The following is a 25,044-nucleotide window of genomic DNA, read 5'->3' on the forward strand; positions in this document are numbered from 1 at the left end:
AGTCAATCAATGGTTTGCTGATTAAGAAGTAATGTTTGACAAATTTCCTGTAATACCTAGCCAAACCTAGGAAGCTCCTTAGTTCCTTCACAGTTTTAGGAACATACCAACTCTCCACTGCTGTAATTTTATTGGGATCAGTCTATACACCCTTGGCCGGCATATAATGACCCAAGTATTCTACCTTGTCAATAGCAAAGCTGCATTTACTCGCCTTCGCAAACATCATGTTCGTTTTAATCAGTTCAAACACTTGAGCTAGATGATTCCAGTGATCTTCTTTAGACTTGTTGTACACCAAGATATCATTGTAAAGCAAACACATAATATAGTTACCCTTAAAAGGATGTTGGGGAATTGGTTAAACCAAATGGCATAACAAGAAGTTCAACATTCCCTGTGTGAGTCTTAAAAGCTGCTTTGTAAACATCTGCGTCATTTACCCTCAGCTGATGTTATCCAACTCTTGAATCTAGCTTGCCGATGCACCTGCCAACTTATCAATCAACTCATCTATTACAGGAATAGGAAACTTGTTCTTGACAGTCTTGTTGTTTAATTCTATATAGTCCATGCATAATCTCCAGGTTCCATTTTTCTTCCCAACCAAAACTACTGGACGGTTCTGAAAAATTTCCCTTTCCAGCATCTCCTGAACCAATTTCTCAATTATATTCCTCTTCTTGAGAGGATACCTGTAAGGTCTGATGTTTACAGGCCTGGCATTTGGTTCTAGTGGAATTGTAAGATCAAACCCTCCCCTGTGTGGTGGAAGTGCTTCTGGATCTGCATATATGTTACTGTACTTTAATTTAACTCTTCAGCTCAAATGAGACGCACTATTCTACATCAGGTTCTTTGTTAAGAGTCAACTCCATGAATGAAACATCCCTGACTTAGAGTAAACACAATTGGACAACACTGTCAATCATTTTTTTGATGGGGTTTCCTCTACTAACTTCACCTTCTATGGATGAATTCCTTTCAACACAAAACGGTCGTCATCTTGTTTGAACTCCATCATAAGTTTCTTGAAGTCCCAACAGATTGGTCCAACTGTAGCTAACCACTGCACCCTAGAACCATGTCACACCGCCCCCCTAAAGAGATTAGCATTACATCTTCCATGAATGACTTCCCTTGCATACTCCATGTAAAACCCTGACATACATGTTGACAAGCCAAATGGTTACCATCTGCCACAACTACTGCTTGGGAAGGAATATACTCTATAAGACAACTATTTTCTTAGCCAATTCCAAGTCTAAGAAGTTATGTGGACACCAGTCAACTAGGATGTGAAACAACCTCGTGTTGACCATTCCCTTCACCCTCATAGTTTGAAATTTTTTATTTCCAAACACTGAAATCACAGGATCACTCAACCCCTCTTTTTCACAATCTTCCTCCTCTTCCTCACTAGTGGATATCTTATCTTCACTGTTGATATCTCTACTATGAATAGTTGGGGTTCTTTAAATTGACATTTATGATATCTTATCTTCACTGCTTTATATCTCTATAAGTGAATATAAGATATACAGACTGTTTGACTCAACGATGGAGTAGAATTGAGATAGAAAAGCGAGAAGATGACAAAATTGATTAGAGAGAATGAGAGAGATAGAATCAGAAAAGAGAGTAGAGTAGAGAAATTTGCTAAGTTTTTTTATTGAATCTTACAATGAAGATTACAACTTAATTTATAGCTAGAAACAAATAAGTTAGGCTTAACAGAATAAAATAAAGAAGCTGAAAAAGACAATTCAGTTATAACATAATCTGAATTGTGTAACTAACTTCTAACTTTCGCAACCAAACTGAAAGTCAACATAATTATCAATTCCGACTTTATTAATGTCTACCCTTAAAGTCTGTAGAAACTCTAGAATGGTGATAGAGTGGTAATAGAAAGAGAGATCTTAAAGAGAGAATGAGAGAACATAATAGAGAGAGACAATGAGATGTTTTTATTATTATTGTTTTTTTTATATGTTTACGAACTAATGAATTGTACAAGTACAACTAAGTTCATCTAAGACAATTGTTCTAACGAAAAGCTTGATTACCAATTCTGAGTTTTATTAACAATACAAATGCTTCTAAGTTCTAACAATACTTGTGCAGTGCGTGATTGTCCTCATAGCTGTAGGAGTTGGGGCATCACTTTCTACTCTGGTGGTCGGCATCTTTGCCCTGCATTGGTACATATAATTAAATAAGACAATAATTTAAGTTCATCGCTTTCTGTTTTTTGTTTTTTTTCTAGGTAACCTCGCTTTCTGTAGCTGGTAGTACCGTGTCTTCTCTTAGCGTACTGGCATATGCATACTATAGAGGATTTTTAGGTTAGACAGTCATCTGTGATTGTATACACAAAATTTATAGTCTAAGTAAATAAGATAGAAAATAATGTAACAAATAACATTATTGGTGTTTGAATATTCTGTGAAGAACAAAAACGGGTACATGAACAAATATTGGGACTGATACGGAGATGGGAAACGACAAAATCAAATTTTCAAGAAATGGATAAAGCAAAGATACAGGAAATGAAAAAAAAATCATTAATTATTACTACGCCGTAAATATTTTTATGTAATACTTTTTAATAATTTAATAATTATTTACGGAAAAGTTCATAAAATAAAATATATTTCATAAATGAGTTCATCAACACCAAATGATTTAATTTTCCCTAAATAAATAATTAAAAAATAATTAAGTTTTTTTTTTCCAGACATTTTAACACACAAATAAGTTTATTTTAGTCAAAATAAGTTTTTTTTTCCAGATAAAATAAGTTGAGATAATATAAGTTCAGACAAAATAAGTCGAATAAAACAAAGCCTCAAGTTAACTAAATTTATACTTTTACATGAAATAAGTGTACTCATATTTACTTACAATCTCGTATTTACTCTTTTCACAACTTTTTCTTTCCCCTTTTTCACCCCTATCCCAGCTTATTTATTTACTTAAATTATTAATTTCATTACGTAATTTTTTTTGAATATATTACACATTCATTTTTCGTAAGACAAAAGGATTTAAAGTCATTACTAAATTAATATAATACAAAGAAGTTTAAAATATTGTTAAAAGTTTTGAAAATTATTTCTTTTTAAAATTTATCAATAAGCAGTACTTTTTTCCAAATAATAATTTATATAATACATATGAGAGATATAGACTACAATTAACTTTCTACAGTAAGGATTGATAGCTACGGAAGATTATTTTTTCTCTATTTTTGTAAGTTTTATTAATAAAAAAAATTAATTAAAAAAAATAAAAATACCTAAAGACTCACTAGGAGATGACACATGTCATTTCTAGTGTGTCTTTTAGTATACTAGATAGAATCCCGTGCACGCACAGATTTTGATCATTTTTTTCACAAAATATTTAACTGAATATCTCCCAAATTACTGCATAGTCATAACATTTTTAACATACTCGTTTAAATTTATTCGTCTAATATGCATATTTAAAATGCTAATATGATAATTTGACCAAAATATTGAGTGATATATTTTCCGTTATTAATATAGCGATTTGACTAAAATATTACTCCCTCCGTCCCATAATATAGTGCCTGTTTTCCTAAAATGGTGTCCCTAAATGATGTGCCTATTTCTATTTTAAACCATTAATTTTTACTTTAAAAATTGTACTTTTTGACTTTTATTCAACCCATATGCTTGATTTTTGTCCTTTTTAGGCCTATTTATTATGTACACACCTTTAATCTATAATTTATCTCTCCATTTTTGCCAACTAACATGTACTTTATCTTGAAAGTACAAATCATTATTGTTTTTATTATCAATGTTTTCCTTTACCTTAATAACCGTGATTTTGGTCAAACGGGCACTATATTATGGGACGGAGGGAGTACCAATTTAGAATAATTATTATTACGTCGTATATATTATTGCCATATTTTATAAACTAAAATTTGTTCCATACATAAATACTTTATAAAAAAAGGTAGAGAATAAAATAAAATAAATCATATACACTTTTTTGGGAAAGTGGTTTTTAGCGGGGAAAAATCGCACCAAGAATTGACACGTGCCATTTCTGGTGTCTCTTTTAGCATATAGTAATAAATAGTTATTGATGAATGCTTCTAAGTTCTAACAATACTTGTGCAGTTCGCGCTTGTCCTCACAGCGGTTTTCTGCTCTGGTGGCCGACACCTTAGACATGAACTATCAGTGGATGATGCAGGAGGGTTACAGGCCTGCACAGATACATATAAATAAATAATACAATAGTTTAAGTTCCTAATAATTGTTGTATTCTTATTGTGCTAATTGGTCATCAGTTTTTTTGTTTTTTTGCAGGTAAATTTGCTTTCTGTAGCTGGTAGTACCTTGTTTTTTCTTTGCATACTGACATTTGCACAATATAGAGGATTTTTTGGTTAGACAGCCATATGTGATTGTATACACAAATTTTCTAGTCTAAGTAAATAAGATATAAAATAATATAACAATTTTCTTTTGTTGATGTTTGAATATTCTGTCAAGAACAAAAACGGGTACGTGGACAAATATTGGAACGGATACGGGGACGGAAAACGGAAAAACAAATTTTCAAGAAGTGGATACGGCAAAGATACGACAAAAGAAAAAAAATCATTACTAAAATCAGCCACAAGAATTGCCATGTCCATCAAATGTCAGTTTACTCTTTATATATGGACAAAAGTTAGTGAAGCTTAGATCAATGAAAAAAGTCTAGAACTAACCTCACAACAGAGAATGACATCACCATTGTCCTAACATAGAAACTTTTGTATGTTTATCAGGTCCTAGACAGAGGTAAATCACAACTAGCAAAGAGCCACAGTTTCTCAACTGAATTGGCATACTAAATTGCACATCACTTCCATCTAGCACCCCCTAATTTAATAAAGTAATGAATGACAAGTTGACAACAGCTAAGGTCAAACAAGGTCAATTGATTCTCTTGTATTTCCACAAACCAATAGCAACAAACATAAGCTATAATATTCCTTACATCATCGGGAAATTTATACCTCATAATTCAGTAAGAAACAACAACTTGGATTAAAAATTTCCCACATGATACTTTGAGCCAATGAATCAACACTTGACTATTCTACAGATGACCACTTCATTGTCCTGGATTCCTTACAGAAGGTTTGTTTCTTGGTAACTAGAACAAATAAACTACTACTCTAACGGACCAAGAGCATTGAAGCAAAACTAGTCATATAATATACATGTTAAATTCCCTGATTATTGGCGGATCGAAAAGATATAGGAGATAAAAGGGTAGAATGAGGGAGGAATTGAAATGCCATGAACTCAGCCAGACAGAAGATGTATACTCTGTTAGATATACAAGTCGGTAAAAGAAATAACTTTTCATCAGGGTGATTATAAATTTCGAATTTCAGTGTGAATGTGTGTTGAAATCCATCAACAAGCTTACAGAAAAATATACTACTTTGATATAAAACCTATACAGACTACAGAGTCAATAATACCACAGCATCAATTTATCAGTTGCATGATCGATCACTCGAGCAAACGCTTGTGCTTGCACCACGCAACAGCAATCACATAAAGGAATAAGCAACCCGTGGCTCCACCACCAACAGTCCACAGAAATTCCGGATCACCAGCTTTGTCTTCGTCAAACAGTTCAATGTGAATATTCATCCCGAAAATACCAGCAACCACAATAAACGCGCTCACCACTAACGTTGCTGTTGTGAGCATCACCCCCATTTGCAGAAGGTGATTCTGTTTATCATCCAGCATTATGTTGATGTAATCTTCAGTGTCATCCACATACTCTCGTAGCTTCAAAATTCAAGGAAAGAAAATTAGACACACAACAACTAAGACCTGATTTTCACTTACGGCCCGTTTGGTAGCCAGCCATAAATGGTGTCAAGGGTAATGAATTTATATGTAAATTTGTAAAGAAAATCAATATCCATTCCCAAGGAACTGCCAATTCACTCAAAATTATCTATTTTTCTTTATAAATTTCCATTACCACCCATTACCATTTTGGGGGAGTGGTATTAGGTGGAAATGCAAAGTTATGAAGAAAAACACCAAGTTTACCGGCTACCAAAAGGGCCTTATAGAGTTAAATTCATCAGAAAAGTGGGAGCTCAATTATAGGTTCTCAAAGTTCTTAAGTTTTCGGCTACCATCTTAAGTTTTCCATAAATCTTAAGTTTTTCCTTCTTTTTCCACTGCACTCCCAGGGATTTTAGTAGGGAACTAGACAATGGAAGCCCGTTATCTCAAAAAATTTCAAGATGGAAATGAAACAAACAAAAAAGTTGGACAGAATCCTAGCATAAATGTCAGTTTGAAATTGTACTAGAAATAGAAAACAGGGAAAGCATAAGATCAGGTTATATGTTACACACCGTGGTGAGTTTATTGAGTGTCCCGTCAATCTGGACAAAATATGCCTCTAAAAGCATTTCAAGCTCCTCCACATCAAGGTGCTTGCTTATGGCACTGTGTGTTGTGCTAGTACGTGTAGCACTTCTGGCTAGTCGAGCAGGCACACTAAAATATTGGTCTTGTGGATTAGCATCACTTTCATATCTACCTGAACCTCCTGGGACTTCAGCTATTTCAACAGCCACCCTAAGTATACAAAGAAAATATAAATTTAAGGACTTGAATTAAAACAATCAGAAGAAAATAAGTTTATGGTTTAGATAACAAAACAAGAAACATTCACCTTTCCTCCATTTCAGCTTGGACTCCATCACCAGCATAATCATGCTCATTAACAGAGGAAACAGAAGAATCATCAAGGTTTTGTTCAGCTAGCTTTTCAGTGAGATACATTTCAGCCATATCATCATCATCATCTAGCAGGTGCTCCAGTTCATCTCTCACCTAGATAATCAAGCATATTTATCAGAATCTAACAACAACAAATATGTTTCTTTTATATACAGCATATGTGATGTAAACAACTGTATCCATTGAACCAAAACAATAACACAAGTAGCTACGTAAGTAGCTATGTAGATGGCTCGAAATTAGATGTGCAAGTAGCCAATATAAGCAAAAAACTGTTTGACCTATGGAAAAGTGCTTTAACAGTCAAATGCAGAAATGAGCTGACTTGTGACCCAATAGGAGGGAAAAAAATCTAAAACCGGCACATATCAACCTTTCACAGCTGGTTTCATAGGAAAAGCAGACTAGAATCTCAACTACAAATCCAACAAACAATTAAACTTCATCAAAGTAAAATGCGTTGGCTCTCTCCTCCAGCTCTCCAGAAACACGATAAGACCCACCCTCTTATCTTGTATTGGACACCATGGTAGGAGCTCGGAGGTCTAAGAGAATTGCGACTTCTATTGCAAATGGCAAGGAGAATGTTCACGCGCCGTCTTTGCAAGGCAAGAAATCAGGGAAGCAACTTGAAGCTCCCCCCATGGCCGTGCAAGACCCAGACCCAGAAATGGATCGAATTTTTTAGGAGGAAATTCTGTCTCCACGTGCGTCCATTGCCGACCTGCAACATCGTTCTCAAATTAAACGCACTTTTGCGGATTGGATGACAGCACTTCATGGGGATAGGTAATCAGGGGAAAATACCCATATGGAAACAGGTAACATTTCTGCTCACAATCGTCCAATTTTGCAATTGAATCCTGTTAGTGGAGATTTGAATCAGCAATTTGAGGAGTCTGCCAACTGTGGAAATTGAGTTTGATGATATTAAAGAAGAGGTAGAGTACTGGAATTCCTCTTGAATTTGTTATGTTTGGGGGAAAACACCCCCATCAATGTTATTGAGGGCTTTTTCCGACGAATTTGGAGGAATTTGGGGGTTGATAAGGTCTCTCTCATTTCTCATGGAATATTCATTGTGCGTCTGAAAACAATGGAAAATAGAGATAGAATTTTGAATAATCCTAGGCCATTTATTGATTTTAAAAACCCGGTGTTCTTGAAGGCATGGGTTCCTGATATGGAAATCTGCAAAGAAGAAATTAGGTCTGTTCTAATATGGGTTCAAATCAGAGATTTGGATTTTAAATATTGGGGAGAAAAATCTCTCTCCAAATTTGTTAGCATGATTGGTAAATATGTGAGAGTTGATCAGACAACTCAGAGTAGGGAAAAACTGCAATTTTCCAAGGTCTTGGTCGAAGTGGGAGTCTCTCAACAGTTTCCTGAGGTGATCTCGTTCATCAATGAGAAGAAGGAAAAAGTTCAGCTGCACATTGAGTATGGACTGGAAACCTATATAGTGTGAGAAATGCAAGAAACTGGGTCACTTGTTAAAGGATTGTAAGATGCAGAACGGGAGGAAGAAATGGGTTCAAAAGGCTACACAACTAAATCCATAAAATCTATGGCAATCCCTGCACAAAATAGGGAGAATGAACCTAGACCGATGATGATTGATGCCAAGAGGTTTACCCCTGTTGTGAGAACTGCTAGATTATCTCCTACAGTTCCGATACCTGTTATTGTGTCAAACTCGTTTGAGGGATTAGCAGATGCTGAAGAGGAGGTTAGGATTGGTACAGTGGGATGCAATATAAATGGTCTGCGTACTGATGGGGGGCGGGGGGGGGGGGGGGGGGGGGGTGCCCTCAAGTCAGTATGGATAGGATCATGGCCTGGAATGTGAGAGGAACCAATCAAAGCAAGAAACAGAAGGTGAAGCATCTAATTCACTCTTTCTCATGTGGAATGGTTGGTCTCCCGGAAACCAAGGTAAAGACTCCCAACTTAGATGCTCTTTACCTAAATGTGTTCGATGGTTGGTGTTACACATCTAATAATGCTTTTCACCATGGTGGGAGAGTAGTTTTAGCCTGGAAACCTAGTGCATTTGTGGCAAATATTAAATGCTGCTCAAGTCAGATGATAGTATGATACAGTGTCATGTGCAGCCTGTGAACTGTAAATATGCTTTTGAATTTTCCTTTGTGTATGGCCTTCATACTGCAAAGGAAAGAGAACCTCTGTGGGAGGATATGAAGAGGATCACTAGAAGTGTAAATGGTCCCTGGATGTTGCTTGGTGATTTTAATGTTGTGTTGAATCCTGATGAGAACAAATGAAATAAGTGATTTTAGGGAGTGTGTTGAGGAATGTAAAATCCAAGACATAAAATGCAGTGGGAACTTTTTCACCTAAAATCCAAGAGAGTTTTTTCTAAGCTAGATTTCTGGCAAATGATGAATGGATGGACTCTTTTATACATGCTGAAGTATGTTACATGAATGAAGGGGATTTCGGTCATTGTCCTGGGTTAATCACCGTCTACCCTGAGAATTTAGGTGGGAAAACCTTTTAGGTATTTTTTCCATGTGGAAGCAAGCTCCAAAATTTGAAGCTACAGTCAGCAAGGCTTGGGGAACATCAGTTGAGGGGTCTAAAATGTACATAGTGGTGCAGAAGCTGAAAAAGGTTAAGGAAAGCCTAAGGATTCTGAACAAAGAAGGTTTTCATGACATAGAAGTCAGAAATCATAAAGCTTTCATTCTTATGAATGAATGTCAGAGAGCTCTCATGCTAATCAGTATGCTTAGAATTAATTGAAGCTGAAATCAAGGTTAGAAAAGAGTATTGTTCAACAAACAAGGCTTTCCTCTCTTTTCTTCAACAGAAAGCGAAGGTTGCGTGGATCAAGGAGGGGGATCAGAATTCTGCTTTGTTCCATAAATCCTTGAAAAAAAGACAGCAGCATAACAAAATCTACGCAATTAAAGACACCCAAGATCAGTGGGTTGATGGTACAGAAGCGGTTCCTAAGGCTTTCCTAGAATATTATGAGTTCTTATTGGGAAGCAAGATGGAAAATAGGAAGATGGTGATCGCTAAGATTGTTGAAAAAGGGCCTCTTCTGTCAGAAGATATGGTAAAGGAGCTCTCTAAACCTTACACAAAGGAACATGTGAAGTACGCCATATTTTCCATTGATGGAAACAAGGCCCCTGGACCCGATGGGTAAGCTTTTTCAAAGACTGTTGGAGCACTGTAGGGGAAGATGTAAGTGAGGTTATACTTGATTTATTTCGAAGTAAAAAGCTTCTAAAGGAAATTAACACTACCTCTATCACTTTGATACCGAAAGGTAAGTGTCCTGAAAGTGTGACAGAGTTCAGACCCATCTCCTGCTGTAACACCGCCTACAAGTGCATTTCCAAGATGATATGTGAACGATTGGAAGGCATTTTACCTAAATTGATTGCTGAGAAACAAGGCGCCTTTGTGCATAGCAGATTCATAGCCCACAGCATTATGATTTGCCAAGATTTGGTGAAGCACTATGGGAGGAAGAATACCTTCACTGAATGTTTGATAAAATTGGACCTATAGAAGGCTTATGATACCGTTGAATGGGAGTTCATTAGGGAAATGATGACTTCTTTGAAGTTCCCTAAGGAGTTTGTGGAGTTAGTTCTGACTTGCGTCGCCTCTCCAAAGTTCTCTTTAATGATAAATGGTTCATTACATGGGTTTTTAGTTCAAAGAGGGGTTTGAGGCAGGGAGATTCTCTCTCCACCCTCTTGTTTGTTCTCTGTATTGAGTATCTCTCAAGAATACTTCGGGTTGTGGGTGAGAGGAACGATTTCAAATATCACCCAAGGTGTAGAGGGCTAAGTTTGAATCACTTATGCTTTGCGGATGATATCATTCTATGTTGTAAGGGTGAGCTTAAGTCGGTTAAGCTACTTATGAAAGGTTTTTATCTCTTCTCAAAAAGACCACGCCTCTATGCTAGTCCTCAAAAAACAGCAATTTATTGTTGTGGTGTCGAAGAAAATGTAGTTCAAGACATCTTGAGGGTGACAGGTTTCTCTAAAGGTTTGCTCCCATTCAGGTACCTCGGATTGCCTATTTGCTCTAAAAAAATCTCTATTGCAGAATGTGAGCATTTGGTGGAGAAGATGAGCGCGAGAATCAAAATTTGGAGCTCAAAACACTTATCTTTTTCTAGGAGATTACAGTTGGTGAACTCAGTTCTACTTAGCATCCAAGTTTATTGCGGTCCTGTAATGGTTCTTCCCAAAACAATTTTAAAATCCAATGAATGATATTTGTAGAGCCTACTTGTGGCATGGAAAAGCAGTTTGCAATGTTCCTGGTTCTATAGCCTGGGATATCATTTGTCAGAAAAAGAAACATGGAGGGTTGGGAATAAGGGACAGAGGTATGGAACGTAGCAGCCTTAGGAAAGCATGTTTGAGCCATAGCCTCTAAAGTCTAAACAGGAGAATATATGGGTAAAATGGGTAAATAGTGTCTACTTGAAGAATTGGTGGAGCTATATGCCTAAGAGTAACTGCAGTTGGTATGAAACAAGTGTGTACAGTAAAGGAAAAAATGAAGAGTGTGTATAATCCTGCCCAGCTGGGGCGCGGAGTAAACACTCTATTAGTAAGATGTATGAGTGTCTCAAACCTCCAGACACTAGATGTCTTTGGGACACCATTGTGTGGGGAAAGGAATGCTATTCCTAAACACAAGTTTATAGCTTGGTTAGTTATGAAGCAAAGGCTAAAAACCAAGGACAGACTTATGGTTTTTGGTATAATCGCAGACAAACAGTGTGTTATGTGGGACGGCAGATGAAACGCACAGCCACCTTTTCATTGAATGTGTATATAGTAAGAGATGTTGTGATGCTGTCAGGGCTTGGCTCGGCTTTAGTCAAAAGTTCAGAAGTAGCAAAGGTTTAATCAGAGGCTTGAGAAATGGAAGCTGCTCCAAATTCAGAAAAGGGGTTTATAGAACATGTTCTGTAATTGTAGCTCTGATTTACCAACTGTGGCAAGCCAGAAATGAAGTATATTTGCACCAAAAGTCAGTGTGCATAAACAGTTTCATAAAGAAACTAAAAGGACATGTCAAGTATAGATACTATAATGTTAATCCTAGGATTAGCTCTCGTGATAGAATTTGGTTTGATAACATTCGTAAATGATGTATTCTTTATTTCTTTTGATGTAATTAGGTCTGTTTTAGGCTGGTACGCCTAGGTTGTTGGTTTTGGGGTTTGGGTTTTTGTACCAGGGTCATGGTTCATGGCGCCCTCTCCCCTTTTGAGTTGTAAAAAGTTGTTTGGGAATTGAAATATACATCTAAACATGCTTACCAAAAAAAAAAAAAAACTTCATTGAAGTTAACACGGCAGTAGGTCTCATTAATCCAAGGCCGGGTTTAATCTTATCATAAGAATAACTCTCATCTCAAACGGAGTATAATACTAAATTTATGACATGCAAGTTTCTTAGAATTTTAGGTAATGCATTTAAAGAGAATCTCCTAAGAAAATATAGCTTAAGAAATCTGAAAGCCATGAAATGTGAAACCACTTCGACTTGCTTATAATTTAATGCAAACTTTAATATTCAAATGTCACGGTATAGAAATAATCTCTTCTCACAATGTATGGAAAATTTAGAAATAACCTTCTTTCCCTCCAAATTGATAAATCCAAACCAAAATCAAAATTTCTAACATCAAATATAAAAAAAAGCATGGTCCAGACTTAGTACGGGAACAATAAAGAATAAGGTTGCAGAATCACGCTTGCGAAACATTCAGAGGTAGTGGTATCTACAAAAGTAGAATCTTCAAGAGCATGACTGTAGAAGAAAAAGGGGTCAAGGTTTTAAGGAGTAAGGGTAAGTCTCATGTCAAATGATCTGTGAAGCTGAATTTCATAACAAACATGAAAACAAGTTAGTATAAACTGTATAAAAAGAAACCACTGTACCTTCTGGACACGCCCAGTTAGTGCCACCAGTCGGCTCTTAATCTGCCGAACACGTTCCAAATTCAGCGTACTGATTTTTGAAGTTAGCTTATCCAAGGCTGGGTGAGCTTCTTGCTCCAAAGTCCTCGCCTAATTGAAAAGAAACCAAAACCCAAAACCAAAATGAGATTAAATAAAGTAGAGGAACTCAAAGCAGAGATAGTATCAACAAAAGATTTACCCTTTAAAATAGGATAGTTGTACCTCATTGTCTAATGAACTACAAGCTGCTTCAAGGCAAGCCTCTAGCGCTATAAACTCAAACGGAAGGACCTTTACCCCATCTCTGTTCTTCAAATCTTCCTTCTCCTCCAAGTTATCCTTCTCATCACTCACCCCTTGACGTGGAGGGAAACCACAAGGATCATCTGGAGGGCTGGCATTAGTGCTAGGCGGCTCCTCGAGGTCATATAGATTTCGCCACTCTGAATTATCTGCCCCACCCCCAGCATCCTTCACAACCAATATTCACAACCAATAAACAAAGATGAATGAAAAGGTGTAACAGAGTAAACAAACTAAAGCCTATAGCATCTATTTCTAGCTTAACTGATAGTAATCAATTAAAAAACTCACCCCAAAAAAACACTTATATTAGCCATCAATATGAACACCAAATTGAAGCAAATCAGCAACACAAACTGATAGTAATCAATTAAAAAACTCACCCCAAAAAAACACTTATATTAGCCATCAATATTAACACCAAATTGAAGCAAATCAGCAACACAAACTGATAGTAATCAATAATTTAAAAAAACACCAAAAAAAATGAAACACATTGAAATAAAAAGGAAAAAGAAAAGGGGGCAAACCTGAATTTTGGTAGCTTGATGAAGACGCACCAATCTTCTTTGAAGCTCCTCAACAAAAGGGGTAACAGAAGGATCTTTAGAATTGAGCAAAAGAACTTCTTGTGCAGTAATTATTGCTTTGATATGCTCCAAATTGATCACAATCGCCTTCTCTCTCCCCAAAACTGTTGAAGGGTATGAAAGAAGTGGGTCAAGAATCCTCAAGTCTCGGGCTGGAAGGCCCGTCCGCCGCATGATCGAGTGTTTCCCTGCTTCCACCACTTGGGCCAGCCCCGCCGAGTCTATCACCAGCCAGGCCCGAACCCCTGTTCCCTTCTTTCGGTGCCCGCCGATCAGGCCCGGCACTAACCCTGGACGGACCATCTCGGGCTCATCGTCGGGTCTCATTCTCTCTCTCTGGTTAAGGGGTTTGGAGGTGGCGCCGGAGCCGTGAATTGGGGAAACTTGGTGTGTTGGTGGGTTGCGTTGCTTTCTGATTGGGGCGACGGTGGAGTTGGTAATATTTTTTGAGGGAGTTGGTAATTGAAAAAAGAAAAATAATAATACACGGTTGTTATACGTAACCTTCAATTACTTTGGCGCACCCCTGTAAAAAACCAGAAATACCCTTTTTAATTCTTTGGTTTCTGTATGAAATAGTTAACCATATTTTGTTCAATCTGTATGAAATAGTTAACTCTATTTTGTTCAATCTGTATGAAATAGTTAACTCTATATTGTTCAATCTGTACGAAATAGTTAGTTCCACTATGTTCAATCTATACATCAACCCAACTTGACATAAATAATTGAAAAATGGAAAAATTGACATAAACCCAACTTTCACGCATCTTTTAAAAATAATCCCAATTTTGGATTATTTTAGAATAATCCAAACTTTAGGGTTACATTCTTAAAATAATTCGAAGGCTTTTTTTTCTTGTCATTACTAATCTATTTTGGGTCTATTGTACATAGGCAAATTGATAGTTTGGATTATTTTGAGAAGGTAATCCCTAAAGTTCGGATTATTCTAAAATAATCAAAAGTTAGGATTATTTTGAGAAGATGGGTGAAATGTGGAATTATTTATGACAATTTTTCCTTGAAAAATTCATAATACCTCCCTATTTTATTTTATTTTATTTTAAGCAGTCACGTGTTGTGATCGATACAAGTATAAGTAATAACTAACTTTTGGCCCGTTCTACACACGTGCTATATTTTAGGATACTCAATTAAAAAAAATGGTAAATTGACATACCAAAACCTTGTATTTTATTAGACCTTGTAAAATGCGAGAAATTGATTAGACACCTTACTACTATAAAAGTAACTTTCTATGTTCAACTCACATAGAATTGTGTCAAAAAATAAGTTACACGAATATATCAAAATTAATTTACTTAAAATACACGTGACAATTAAAAATTAACAACTCTAACAAGTCCACATTAAAGTAAATTTAAATTTATCCCATTGAAAAACATCATCATCCAAATTATCCAATCATCCATTCACCAATATAAAAACCAGAGTACAAAAACGAGTGTTAAAAAATTTGTGCTTCGACACAAATATGTCTACACCGAAAAAACTGACGCAAATAATCTCTCTCCTCCTCCTCGCCGTCGCTTTCTTTCCGGCGCCGTCGTACTCCGGCAAGACAGTCGATTATCTCCCTGGTTTTTCCGGCAAGCTCCCTTTCGATCTCCAAACTGGGTAACACACTTAAATTCCCGAACTTGAATTTTTCCATTAATTCATTCATTTTAATCAGCTCATGTTATTAATTAAAAAAGGTGTAATTTTGTGAAAATAGATACATAGAAGTTGGAGATTCAGAGCTATTCTACTACTTTGTTGAATCAGAAGGGAATCCAAAGCAAGATCCTTTGCTACTTTGGCTCACTGGAGGTCCTGGTTGTTCTTCTTGGAACAGTCTTGTTTATGAAATTGGTAATCCTTCTTTTTCCTTATTAAGCCAGTAATACGACAATTAAATCCAAATGATACCGTAATTTAAGCTAGTAATGCGACAATTAAATCCAAATGAGGTTGTAGTTTAAGCCAGTAATGCGACAATTAAATTCAAACGGGGTTGTAATTTAAGCTAGTAAGCTAATAACGCGACAATTAAATCCAAATGAGGTTGTAATTTAAGCTAGTAATGCGACAATTAAATCCAAATAAGGTTGTAGTTTAAGCTAGTAATGCAATAATTAAATCCAAATGAGATTGTAATTTAAGCTAGTAATGAGACAATTAAATTCAAATGAGGTTGTAATTTGAATTATTGCTTAAGTTGGGGTTTGTTTGGCATTACTCCATAATCCATATATCATTATTTGCGGGGTTGGTAGATTATAGTTGGGTTTTTTTTTAATATTATTTATGGTAATAAACTTGACTATGTTTAAATAACACGTGACATTTTTATGTGCCATGTATGTTGTGGAGATCGGAGTGGAAATGGAAGGTCCACGTATGTTAAATTATTAATGTTATCACTGTAGTGGGCCTATCCTGCATTCCTGCAAGCCTTTCTTGAGGGGGAAACTTGTCATGTTTTAAAGCCCATAATGGTTTGCTATCTTCTAACTAGGGCTGTCAAAAATTGACCCGATCCGAGAAACCGACCGAAACCGACCGACATCCAAACCGAATATATCCGAGAAGTAAAGGCTCTTGAAACCGAACCGACCCGACATTGATCCGAAATCCGATTTGACCCGTAAATCAAAGACTCGAACCCGATCCGCTAACAACCCGAGGAGACCCGTGACCCGATTATTATCCGACTAGTTTTAACCGAACCGAACCCGCATCCGACCCGATAGCAATCCGAAATCCGATTTTACCCGATAACTACTATAATCGACCCGACCCGATAAAACCCGGTATCCGATTTAACCCGCATTGGTGTTGACCCGGTCCGAATGAACACGTAACCGACTTTCAACCAAATTTTGGACCGAGGGAGTAAAATTCTAAAAAATTACAGTATTTGGCATCTAATATTAGATTTATAAAGTGATCTGAATATCAGAGTGAACTCGAGAGCTACTCGATCCATACAACATAAGAATACAAGTCAACCTGATCTTAGCCCGAACCACAAACCGCAAACTCAATCCGTAATTGACCCCGATCTGAGGTGCGACCAGTCCGAACTTGACCCGAACCCGAGACTCACGATCAAACACGACCCTAACCTGAGACTATATCCGATCTAGACATGACCCATTCCCGCAGTAAATTAGTTAAAATAGCAAACGAATCCGACATACACCCGAATTCGAGACTTATCCGATTCGGACATCACCCGTACCCGCAGTAAGCTGGTAAAAATAGCAATTGTTTCCGACATACACCCGAACCGAACTAGACCCGAACCAAATTAAACCGATACAAAACCGTTTTAAATCCGAACCGGTTCAAACCGAACCCGAGATTTAACCGAACCGAAATTACCCGAACCGAAACCGACTCGAAACCGAAACATCATATTAACCGACTTCATCCGAAACCGAAGTTATCCGAACCGATCCGAATTGACCCGAATAAAAACATTAACCCGACATTATCCGATTTCGACAAGACCCGAACCGTTTATAACCAATCCGAAACCGATCCGATGACCCGATTTGACACCCCTACTTCTAACCAACTTTTTCTTCTTATTTGAACATCAAAATCTCTAAGTTTATATTCGTAAAAATTATAAAAAAAATTGATATACCGAAGTACATATCGAGGCGAATCACACAGGATCACGGCGCTATATTTTTCCTTACCCATAAATCACAAATGATAGTCAAATTAAAATTTATGAATAGTGTCATATATCAAAGTGTAACCATTAATATGAAACGGGTGAAGTATTATATTACCTAACTCTTAAAATGAACTAGAAGTAATAGTTTTTGCTTGGATGATGGCACGATGCACGAGTTATATCAAATTCAGATAATGTTGTTGAATAGAAGTGGAAGGGACAATCCAATTGTTTGAGACTTTTGAGTATTGATTAGTGAAGAATTTAGGAATATAGAAGTTTTCTAATTTAAAAACTTTTGTTTTAAAAAAAAACAGAAAATTAAAAGCGGATTTTAAGAGGGCGGCAAGTGATATGCAAAATATAACTTCATAGTATAGATTATTTAGCTAGAAAGGCACTTATTGCTTCCTAATGGAGTCGCAGTCGCAGTGTGGCATGCCACACAATGTAAAACTATGGAAATATGTAGGGACATTTTGTAATTATTTTCACTTGTTTGAATGTTTGATGAGCATAATTGTTCAAAGGTATAAAAATAATAGCTACTTTCTTATGTTTGGATGGTTTGATGATGAACATCACAAGAGTATTTTAGATTTCCACAATATTTCCAAAGGTTTTGAAAGGAAAACTAATTGTAAATTTATAATTAGCATAAATATAAGATTGCGGCGTCATCAATATCATGCTTACATGGCACTTGTAAGATGAGATATCCCCTGCCTAAGACATGTAGTTGATTATCTGGTGGTAGCCTGCTTATGTCTTAGTCTTAACCACCCAAGTTATTGGATGACTATCAACATGGGAGGAGCATACAACTCATTATGTGAATATGAATGTTCTTTGAATGATTCTTCGAAGAATTGGCACATTTTTTTTTACAAGGAAAGAATGGCTACATTTTAGGGCTTGTTTGCTTGATATGGGAATTTAATTCTGACAAAAAGTTGTAACTCAAGGGAAATTATTTCCCTTGTTGATATGGGAATTCAAACTTCCTGCATTTTAATTTTTTATGTCAACCAAACAACTAACCTATTTATAAATTCCCATGAATTTCCACTTCCCCCATTTTTAGTTGTCAACCAAACAACTCCTTAACTGTCAAAAAAGTATATAGATTGATAAATCCCAAGCTCGTAATCTAAGTTAGTTTTGCATGTATGCAATTTGGCAGGGCCGCTAGAATTCGACCTTGATGCATCATTGGAAGGAGGTCTTCCTCAGTTGAGATCTTATGAACATTCTTGGACCAAGGTAAGGAGACAAAAAGGAAAACAGAAAGTCACAAAGTAAAGGTTGAGCTTCCAAGTTCTATCTTCCAACTAGACCTGGTTATTGGGCGGGTCAGGGTCAAGGTCGATGCCGGTCAAAAGTGGGTCGGGGAATGAAAGAGTCAATTTTAGAGGGTCAAAGCGGGTCACAGGTAAATAGCGGGCCGATATTAGGCGAAAAATGAAAGAAAAAGAGTCATATGCAAATACAAGTGAATATGAAGCTATCCATATACTCCGTAATTTTTTATATCATATCTATTTTAGTTTTTAAAATTATTGAGTTTAAGTTTGACCCTATATTGACCCTGACCCTGACCTAGTCTACCCAGACCCAAACCCTATACCCATTGGGATACCCTGTCCAATAATCAGGTCTACCTCCAACCTAGTACTGAAGTGGTAACTTGACTTTACATGCAGAGTGCTAGCATAATATTTTTAGACTCACCAGTTGGAACAGGATTCTCCTACTCTACAACTCCAGAAGGATGGCCAACCTCAGACACAGAAGCATCAAATGAAGCTTATCAATTTTTAATGCAGGTGGACTACTGGTATATTTGATCCTACATTATCGCAGCAAGATTATTCTATAATAAAATCAACTTTTTTTTTGTTTGAGAAGTCACTAGATTTAACTTAGGTAAACATGGAAAAAAGTTTAATCTTCTGAATTCCTGATGCAGTGGGTGGCAGAAAATCCGCAATACCTTGATGTTCCATTCTATGTAGGTGGTGATGGATACTCCGGAATAATTGTTCCGTTGATCACAAAATTAGTAGTTGAAGGTACTTTTATCTAATTATTTCCTTATAAAACATGTCAAAAAAGTACATAATATCTCTAAATTTGCTGAGCTCTCTGAAATTCTTCTCTAAACAGGTAATGAAGCTGGAGTGCAGCCACGCTTAAACTTAAAGGTAAAGTTACCTCAGAATCAAATATATACTTACTTTTTATGAAAAGATTTAATACATTACTAGGTATATTCTCTGATTTGTTTTGAAATGGCAGGGATATTTAGTGGGAAGCCCGAATACAGATGATTTCATTGACTCCAATTCGAAAGTAGAGTTCGCTCATAGGATGGCACTCATATCAGATATCACTTATAATGTAATTTCCACATTAAATAGTTATTTATTTGTGTTCATCATTCTCTGTGTTCATATGAAAGAGTCTATTACTCACTCAATATCTTAGTAGCCCTAATCTAAACTTACCGACTCTTATCTGAACTTGGTTTTTAGTTGAGAATTGAACTCGGTGAACTTTATCAAAGTTCTTCAAGGTGAAAAGAACAAAGCCATAATAGGAGTTTGACCAGCCAAATCTAGAGTGGTTATACTGGTGAAAATTCATTTACATTCATTGTCATAATTTGTAATTAGTTTCTTTCTGTACTGCAGAATGCCAAGAAGTACTGCAAAAAGAACTATGTAGACGTGGATCCAGATAACACACAATGTATCCTTGCTCTTGATGATTATGAGAGGGTTTGTGAAATTCCATTTTCTAAGAATTATTTTGATTATACATGCTTCTTAGGCTCCGTTTGTTTTGGTGTAAAACATTTTCAGTTCCACGGAAAACGTTTTTCTAGGGAAAAACACAATTCCAAACTAGTTTTTCTTTGTTTGGTTCCTGAAAAGAAAATGGGAGAAGATGGTGAAGATTGTAGAGAAGAAGGGAGAGGGAGGTGAGGAGGAAAGGTAGAAAACTGGTTTCCCTCCCTTTCAAATGGAAAAGATTTTTCCACCTTTGAGAGAGTCATGGAAATTTGTTTTCCATCTCTTGTCAAACCAAACAACGTAAAATGTTTAAAAAGGGGAAAATCATTTTCCATATAAACGTTTTATACCCTACCAAACAGAGCCTTAATGTTTATTTCTAGGAAGACTATATGAAGTTGAATCTCTTTGTTTCCACAGTGTGTTAGGGGCATATGGCCTAACCAGATTCTGGAGCCAAAATGTACACTTGGTAGACCACAAGATGATAGATGGACTAGAAGATCTCTTCAAGAGGACCCCAATGAATTCATTCTTTCAGTTCCTCAAGTTTCAAATCTTTGGTGCCGGGTATTTTTCTTGTAAATCCCTCCTTTTTTTCACTTTTCTGTTGTTTTAATCTCTCAACAGTTCTTTTTGCTGATATCTGGTTGTTTTAATCTTCTAACAGAATTTCAATTATGGTCTGTCTGATTCCTGGGCAAATGATGAAGCAGTCCAGGATGCCTTGCACGTCCGCAAGGTATCATCATGTTTCTGTGATTTGTGGCATGAAAGAAATTTGTTTCAGAAAAAGCTTAGGCTCTGTTCTGTTGAACTTATTTTGGCTAATTGGCTTATTTCAGAGAAAATAAGTTAAGATAAGTTCAGTTAAGTTCAGATGATATAAGTTCAGCAAAAATAAGTTTTTTCAGGCATTTTCACACACAAATAAGTTTATTTCAGACAAAATAAGTTTTTTCAAATAAAATAAGTTTCGCTAAGTTCAGATAAATTCAGAAGTTTCAAATAGAACAGAGCCTTAGTCTTTTTTGGCTATGCAGTATTTGACTAATCTCAGGGTTCAAGGTTTTGTTCTGCATTAGTACAGGAATAAAATAGATTTATGGTTGTAAATCTTCTTATTGTCGATAGTTCTGTATGTAGGGAACTGTAAACCAATGGAGCAGGTGCAACCAGACTATATCATACACGAAAGATCAACCAAGTGTTGTTCAAGTTCATCAAAATCTCACTAACTATAACCTGAGGTTATTAGTATACAGGTAATTATTTCTTAGATATTCTCATTTTCTTTCTTTCTTCAAACTTGAGTTTCCTTGGCATGAATTGAACTTTGCTTATACATTGTCTGTTTTCTATCTTAACTAGTGGTGATAGAGACATGGTTGTTACATTTGTCGGAGTTGTCCAATGGATAAAGTCCATAAAAAATTCCGCAAATCTAACTCTTTCAGATAAATGGCGTCCATGGTTTGTTGAAGGTCAAGTTGGAGGGTAATTAAATTTCCCGAGCTCTATTTTTTCTACCTTTAATGCAAACGTTGCTCTAATACTTTGATTAAGTACTTTTCATTATCGTTTTGTGATAGGTATACAAGGAAGTACGAAAAGAATTCCGATTATTTCCTGACATATGCGACTGTGAAGGTAAAAATATACTACCTCCGTTTCAAACTGATCTTGGCACTTTCCGTTTTAGTCTGTTTCATAATGTTCTTTACACTTTGTTTTATTCTATTTTTGGACATGAAAATTTACTACCTTCCTTCTTACCTCACAATATTTACAATTTTTTACTCATTTTCTGTTACTTTATTCATTTTTTTTCTTACACACATCCAATTTTTTACACATTTCACTTACTTTATCTATATTTACTTATATTCAACCAACCTTTTCATTTTGGTCTTTATATTTGTGCAAATAGTAACCGTAAAGATCTTTATGAAAGGAGGTACTCCCTCCGTTCCTAAATAAGTGTCACATTTGGGCTCGGGCACGGTAATTAATAAAATTGTAAAGTGTGTAAGAGTTAATGATTGAGAATGTTTTTTTGGGGGAAAAGATAAAGTAGATAATTGTTTAATTGAATAAAGTACAAATAAAAGTGTATGTGGGGATTGAAAAGTGGAAAAGTGTAGAATGTGTAAGTAAAAGTAATTATGATTTATAGAAAAGTGGGAAAAGTGTATGAAAAAGTGTGAAAAGTGTATGGAAAAGTACATGTTCAAAAATAGAAATGTGACACTTATAAGGGAACGCCAAAAATGAAAATGTGACACTTATTTAGGAAGGAACAGAGGGAGTATAATACTTCGACTTTTAATACCAAAAAAAAATCATATTCATTTCGTAAAAGCTATATTAGGTTAAAGGGAAACTTCTTCGGCTCACAATCTTTTTTGTCAAGGTATGCAAGTACTTCATAGTTTTTACCGGGGTTGAAAATATTTTACTGGCCGGGGTAAAATATAGTTATTTCTGTAAAGAAGGAATACCACGTTTTCCTCATCATTCCTTACCTTCCTCTTCTCCTCTGCCCCTCCCCTGCCTCCCTCCCCTCCCATCCATATCCTTTCTTCCTTTATGTCCTAATTTTTGTTTCTAGGAACCAAACAAAGGGAACATGAAGTTAGAAAATAAATTTTACCATTGAAATGTACTTTGTGCAGAAAACAAAAATTCTCTTCGAAACGTTTTTTTAATGTTTTTGAAAGTGTTAAATTGTCATATTTTTGAAAGTGTTAAATTGTTCCTATTTCTAAGCCTCGACACCTTACATAAAAAAAGGTGAATGAGCCCCGATAGGTTTAGGGGGGTCCTTGACCCCACTTGAATTTTTTTTAATAGTTAAATATTCATTTTTTAGAAAAAAACATAATTTTAGTGGAAGTTTCATCAATTTTTAAATAGTGACCCCGCTATCTCGGATTTCTGGATCCGCTGCTGTGACTTATATTTCGATTTTGGATGGATGTTCAATGTTCAGGGTGGAGGTCATACAGCTGCAGAATACTACCGTAAAGAATGCTACGAAATGTTCAATAGATGGGTATCACTCTATCCTCTATGATGCAAACCTTTTCATCTAGTTTTGCAACTTATTTTGCTCAAGTTGTTCCACTTAATCTAGTTACAGTTGTAGGGTTTGTAATTGTATCACTTTTAGTCGAAGCAAATTTGTACCCTTATAAAGGGAGAGCAAGCCTTTGTTATGATTGTAAAACTGAACAAAAATATGATATGTATTCCCTTAATTCTTCTTTGTATATCAAAATGAGCAAGAAAACTGTCATAGTAAGGTTCTTACACTTACACAATACTACCCCCTTCTCAAAATATTTTTAATTACTTCTATTTTAGTCAAAATAAGAAAGTCCCACATTGGTAGAAATCAAACTATTTTTTTATTTACACGTATGGGGTATATTACAGTATGGAAATACTTATTGTTTGAGAAAGTGGAAGAGAGACTTGGTGGATCATACACGCGATGGCCAGTTCGGGCCCGAGACTCATTTGTGTGAGCCTACGAGTATTTTTGGTATAATTTGAAATACCAAGCATTCCAAGACCGTCCAACGTACGTACTCTAAAGATGGATGTGGGCCGGGTCGGGCTGGCCGACACGAGTACGAAAAAAGAACGGCCCGGCACAAGCACGGTCCAACACGAGTACGAAAAAAGAACGGCCCGGCACAAGCACGTAGTCACGTGCAGGATCTGGATCGCATTTTTTTGGATAAAGCACAACAAAGCACGGTACAACTCGGGCCGACATGACAAAACAAAATAAATTTAGTAAATGTAGGCTTAGACACGATGGCCCATGGGACCGGGCACTATTTTGAAACTCTCTGCCCGGCATGACGTAGGGTGAGATTTGCGTGAGCTGAACCCACTCAACCCAAAGCCCAGCCCAAACCGGCCCATCCCACAACCATCTTTTAACATACTCCTTTTAATCTATCTATATAATATACTAAAAGAGAGGAAATCAATGTGGTAATGACAAATGTCACTCATTGATTGGCCTCTCTTTTAATTTTAAAAAATAAATTATTAGTCTAAATTTGTTTTGTATTATTAAGAAAGAATCAGAAAAGATATTATTGATTGCCATTATAAAGCTTAAAGATTATGTTGATAATAGATATCCTAAAATATTACGTACGTAGTAAAATTGCAAACTTCCAAAAATTCCATTCTTAAAGATTCATATATTAGTCTAATATGTTTCTTGATTATTTAAGGCATGAAATTGGAAATTACATAATTTATATACTCCGTGTATATATAATATCATGAATGTCACAAACAAAGAGTTTTTATATTGGTGGACAATTTTTTTTATTAATGTCGTTTATCATATATTATAAGATAAAGGAATTGTCTCCATTATAATTAATAAAAGTGATACGGGTGCAATATTCAAAGTATGTCATAGTCATATATACATAGTAGCTTTTCGGTGTAGTATTCGTATATGGCGAATTATGATTAAAGTTAATCATCTACTATTGACCATCTAAGTATGCATATTCAGAAAGGCATTTATACGCGTAAATTTGCAATCACGACATATATTGCTAATAATTAATATATTTTTTTACATAATCTAAGTGTGTAATTAATATCAAACTATATAAAAAGTAATATATGTTCTAAAATGATAATTCATATTGCCGTCCATAATTATGATCATCTTAAAGTATTTGAACGACTATTTTCTTAAATCTGCTTAGCTTGTCCATATAACTATTTAAAGATATTTGAATTACCAAATACTCCCTCTGTTCCATAATGTTCCTCACTTTTCCATTATGCGCGGTCTCCAATGCACTAATTTGACCATTAATAGTTT

At 35.9% G+C, this 25,044-nt stretch overlaps 2 protein-coding genes across 2 annotated transcripts; one reads left to right on the forward strand and one right to left on the reverse strand.

Annotated features, from left to right (window-relative positions):
• Positions 1–5,386: 5,386 nt before the first annotated feature.
• Positions 5,387–14,144, reverse strand: LOC110804754 (magnesium transporter MRS2-3). The gene is made up of 6 exons (XM_022010361.2): positions 13,626–14,144; positions 13,015–13,263; positions 12,772–12,900; positions 6,751–6,911; positions 6,428–6,653; positions 5,387–5,843 (listed from the first exon to the last, which is right to left on the reverse strand). The coding sequence occupies exons 1-6, from the start codon at positions 14,010–14,012 to the stop codon at positions 5,556–5,558; spliced, it is 1,440 nt and encodes a 479-aa protein (XP_021866053.1). The 5' UTR covers positions 14,013–14,144; the 3' UTR covers positions 5,387–5,555.
• Positions 14,145–15,117: 973 nt separating this feature from the next.
• On the forward strand, positions 15,118–23,449 carry LOC110804764 (serine carboxypeptidase-like 18). The gene is made up of 14 exons (XM_056843254.1): positions 15,118–15,326; positions 15,427–15,563; positions 18,566–18,645; positions 19,086–19,208; positions 19,352–19,454; positions 19,549–19,586; positions 19,681–19,782; positions 20,076–20,162; positions 20,598–20,747; positions 20,848–20,919; positions 21,324–21,442; positions 21,549–21,674; positions 21,770–21,827; positions 23,170–23,449. The coding sequence occupies exons 1-14, from the start codon at positions 15,184–15,186 to the stop codon at positions 23,251–23,253; spliced, it is 1,422 nt and encodes a 473-aa protein (XP_056699232.1). The 5' UTR covers positions 15,118–15,183; the 3' UTR covers positions 23,254–23,449.
• The last annotated feature ends 1,595 nt before the right edge of the window (positions 23,450–25,044 follow it).

This window comes from Spinacia oleracea, chromosome 4 (assembly GCF_020520425.1).
Source record: "Spinacia oleracea cultivar Varoflay chromosome 4, BTI_SOV_V1, whole genome shotgun sequence".
Classification (NCBI taxonomy): domain Eukaryota; kingdom Viridiplantae; phylum Streptophyta; class Magnoliopsida; order Caryophyllales; family Amaranthaceae; genus Spinacia; species Spinacia oleracea.

Coding starts and splice junctions, on each gene's coding strand:
- LOC110804754 (XM_022010361.2), bottom strand. CDS start 14,012: ATGAGACCCGACGATGAGCCCGAGATGGTCCGTCCAGGGTTAGTGCCG. Junction 6,912..12,771: donor TAACTGGGCGTGTCCAGAAG/GTACAGTGGTTT, acceptor TTGATTATCTAG/GTGAGAGATGAACTGGAGCA. Junction 6,654..6,750: donor CAAGCTGAAATGGAGGAAAG/GTGAATGTTTCT, acceptor TTGTATACTTAG/GGTGGCTGTTGAAATAGCTG.
- LOC110804764 (XM_056843254.1), top strand. CDS start 15,184: ATGTCTACACCGAAAAAACTGACGCAAATAATCTCTCTCCTCCTCCTC. Junction 19,209..19,351: donor CTTATCAATTTTTAATGCAG/GTGGACTACTGG, acceptor TTCCTGATGCAG/TGGGTGGCAGAAAATCCGCA. Junction 20,163..20,597: donor CTCTTGATGATTATGAGAGG/GTTTGTGAAATT, acceptor TTGTTTCCACAG/TGTGTTAGGGGCATATGGCC.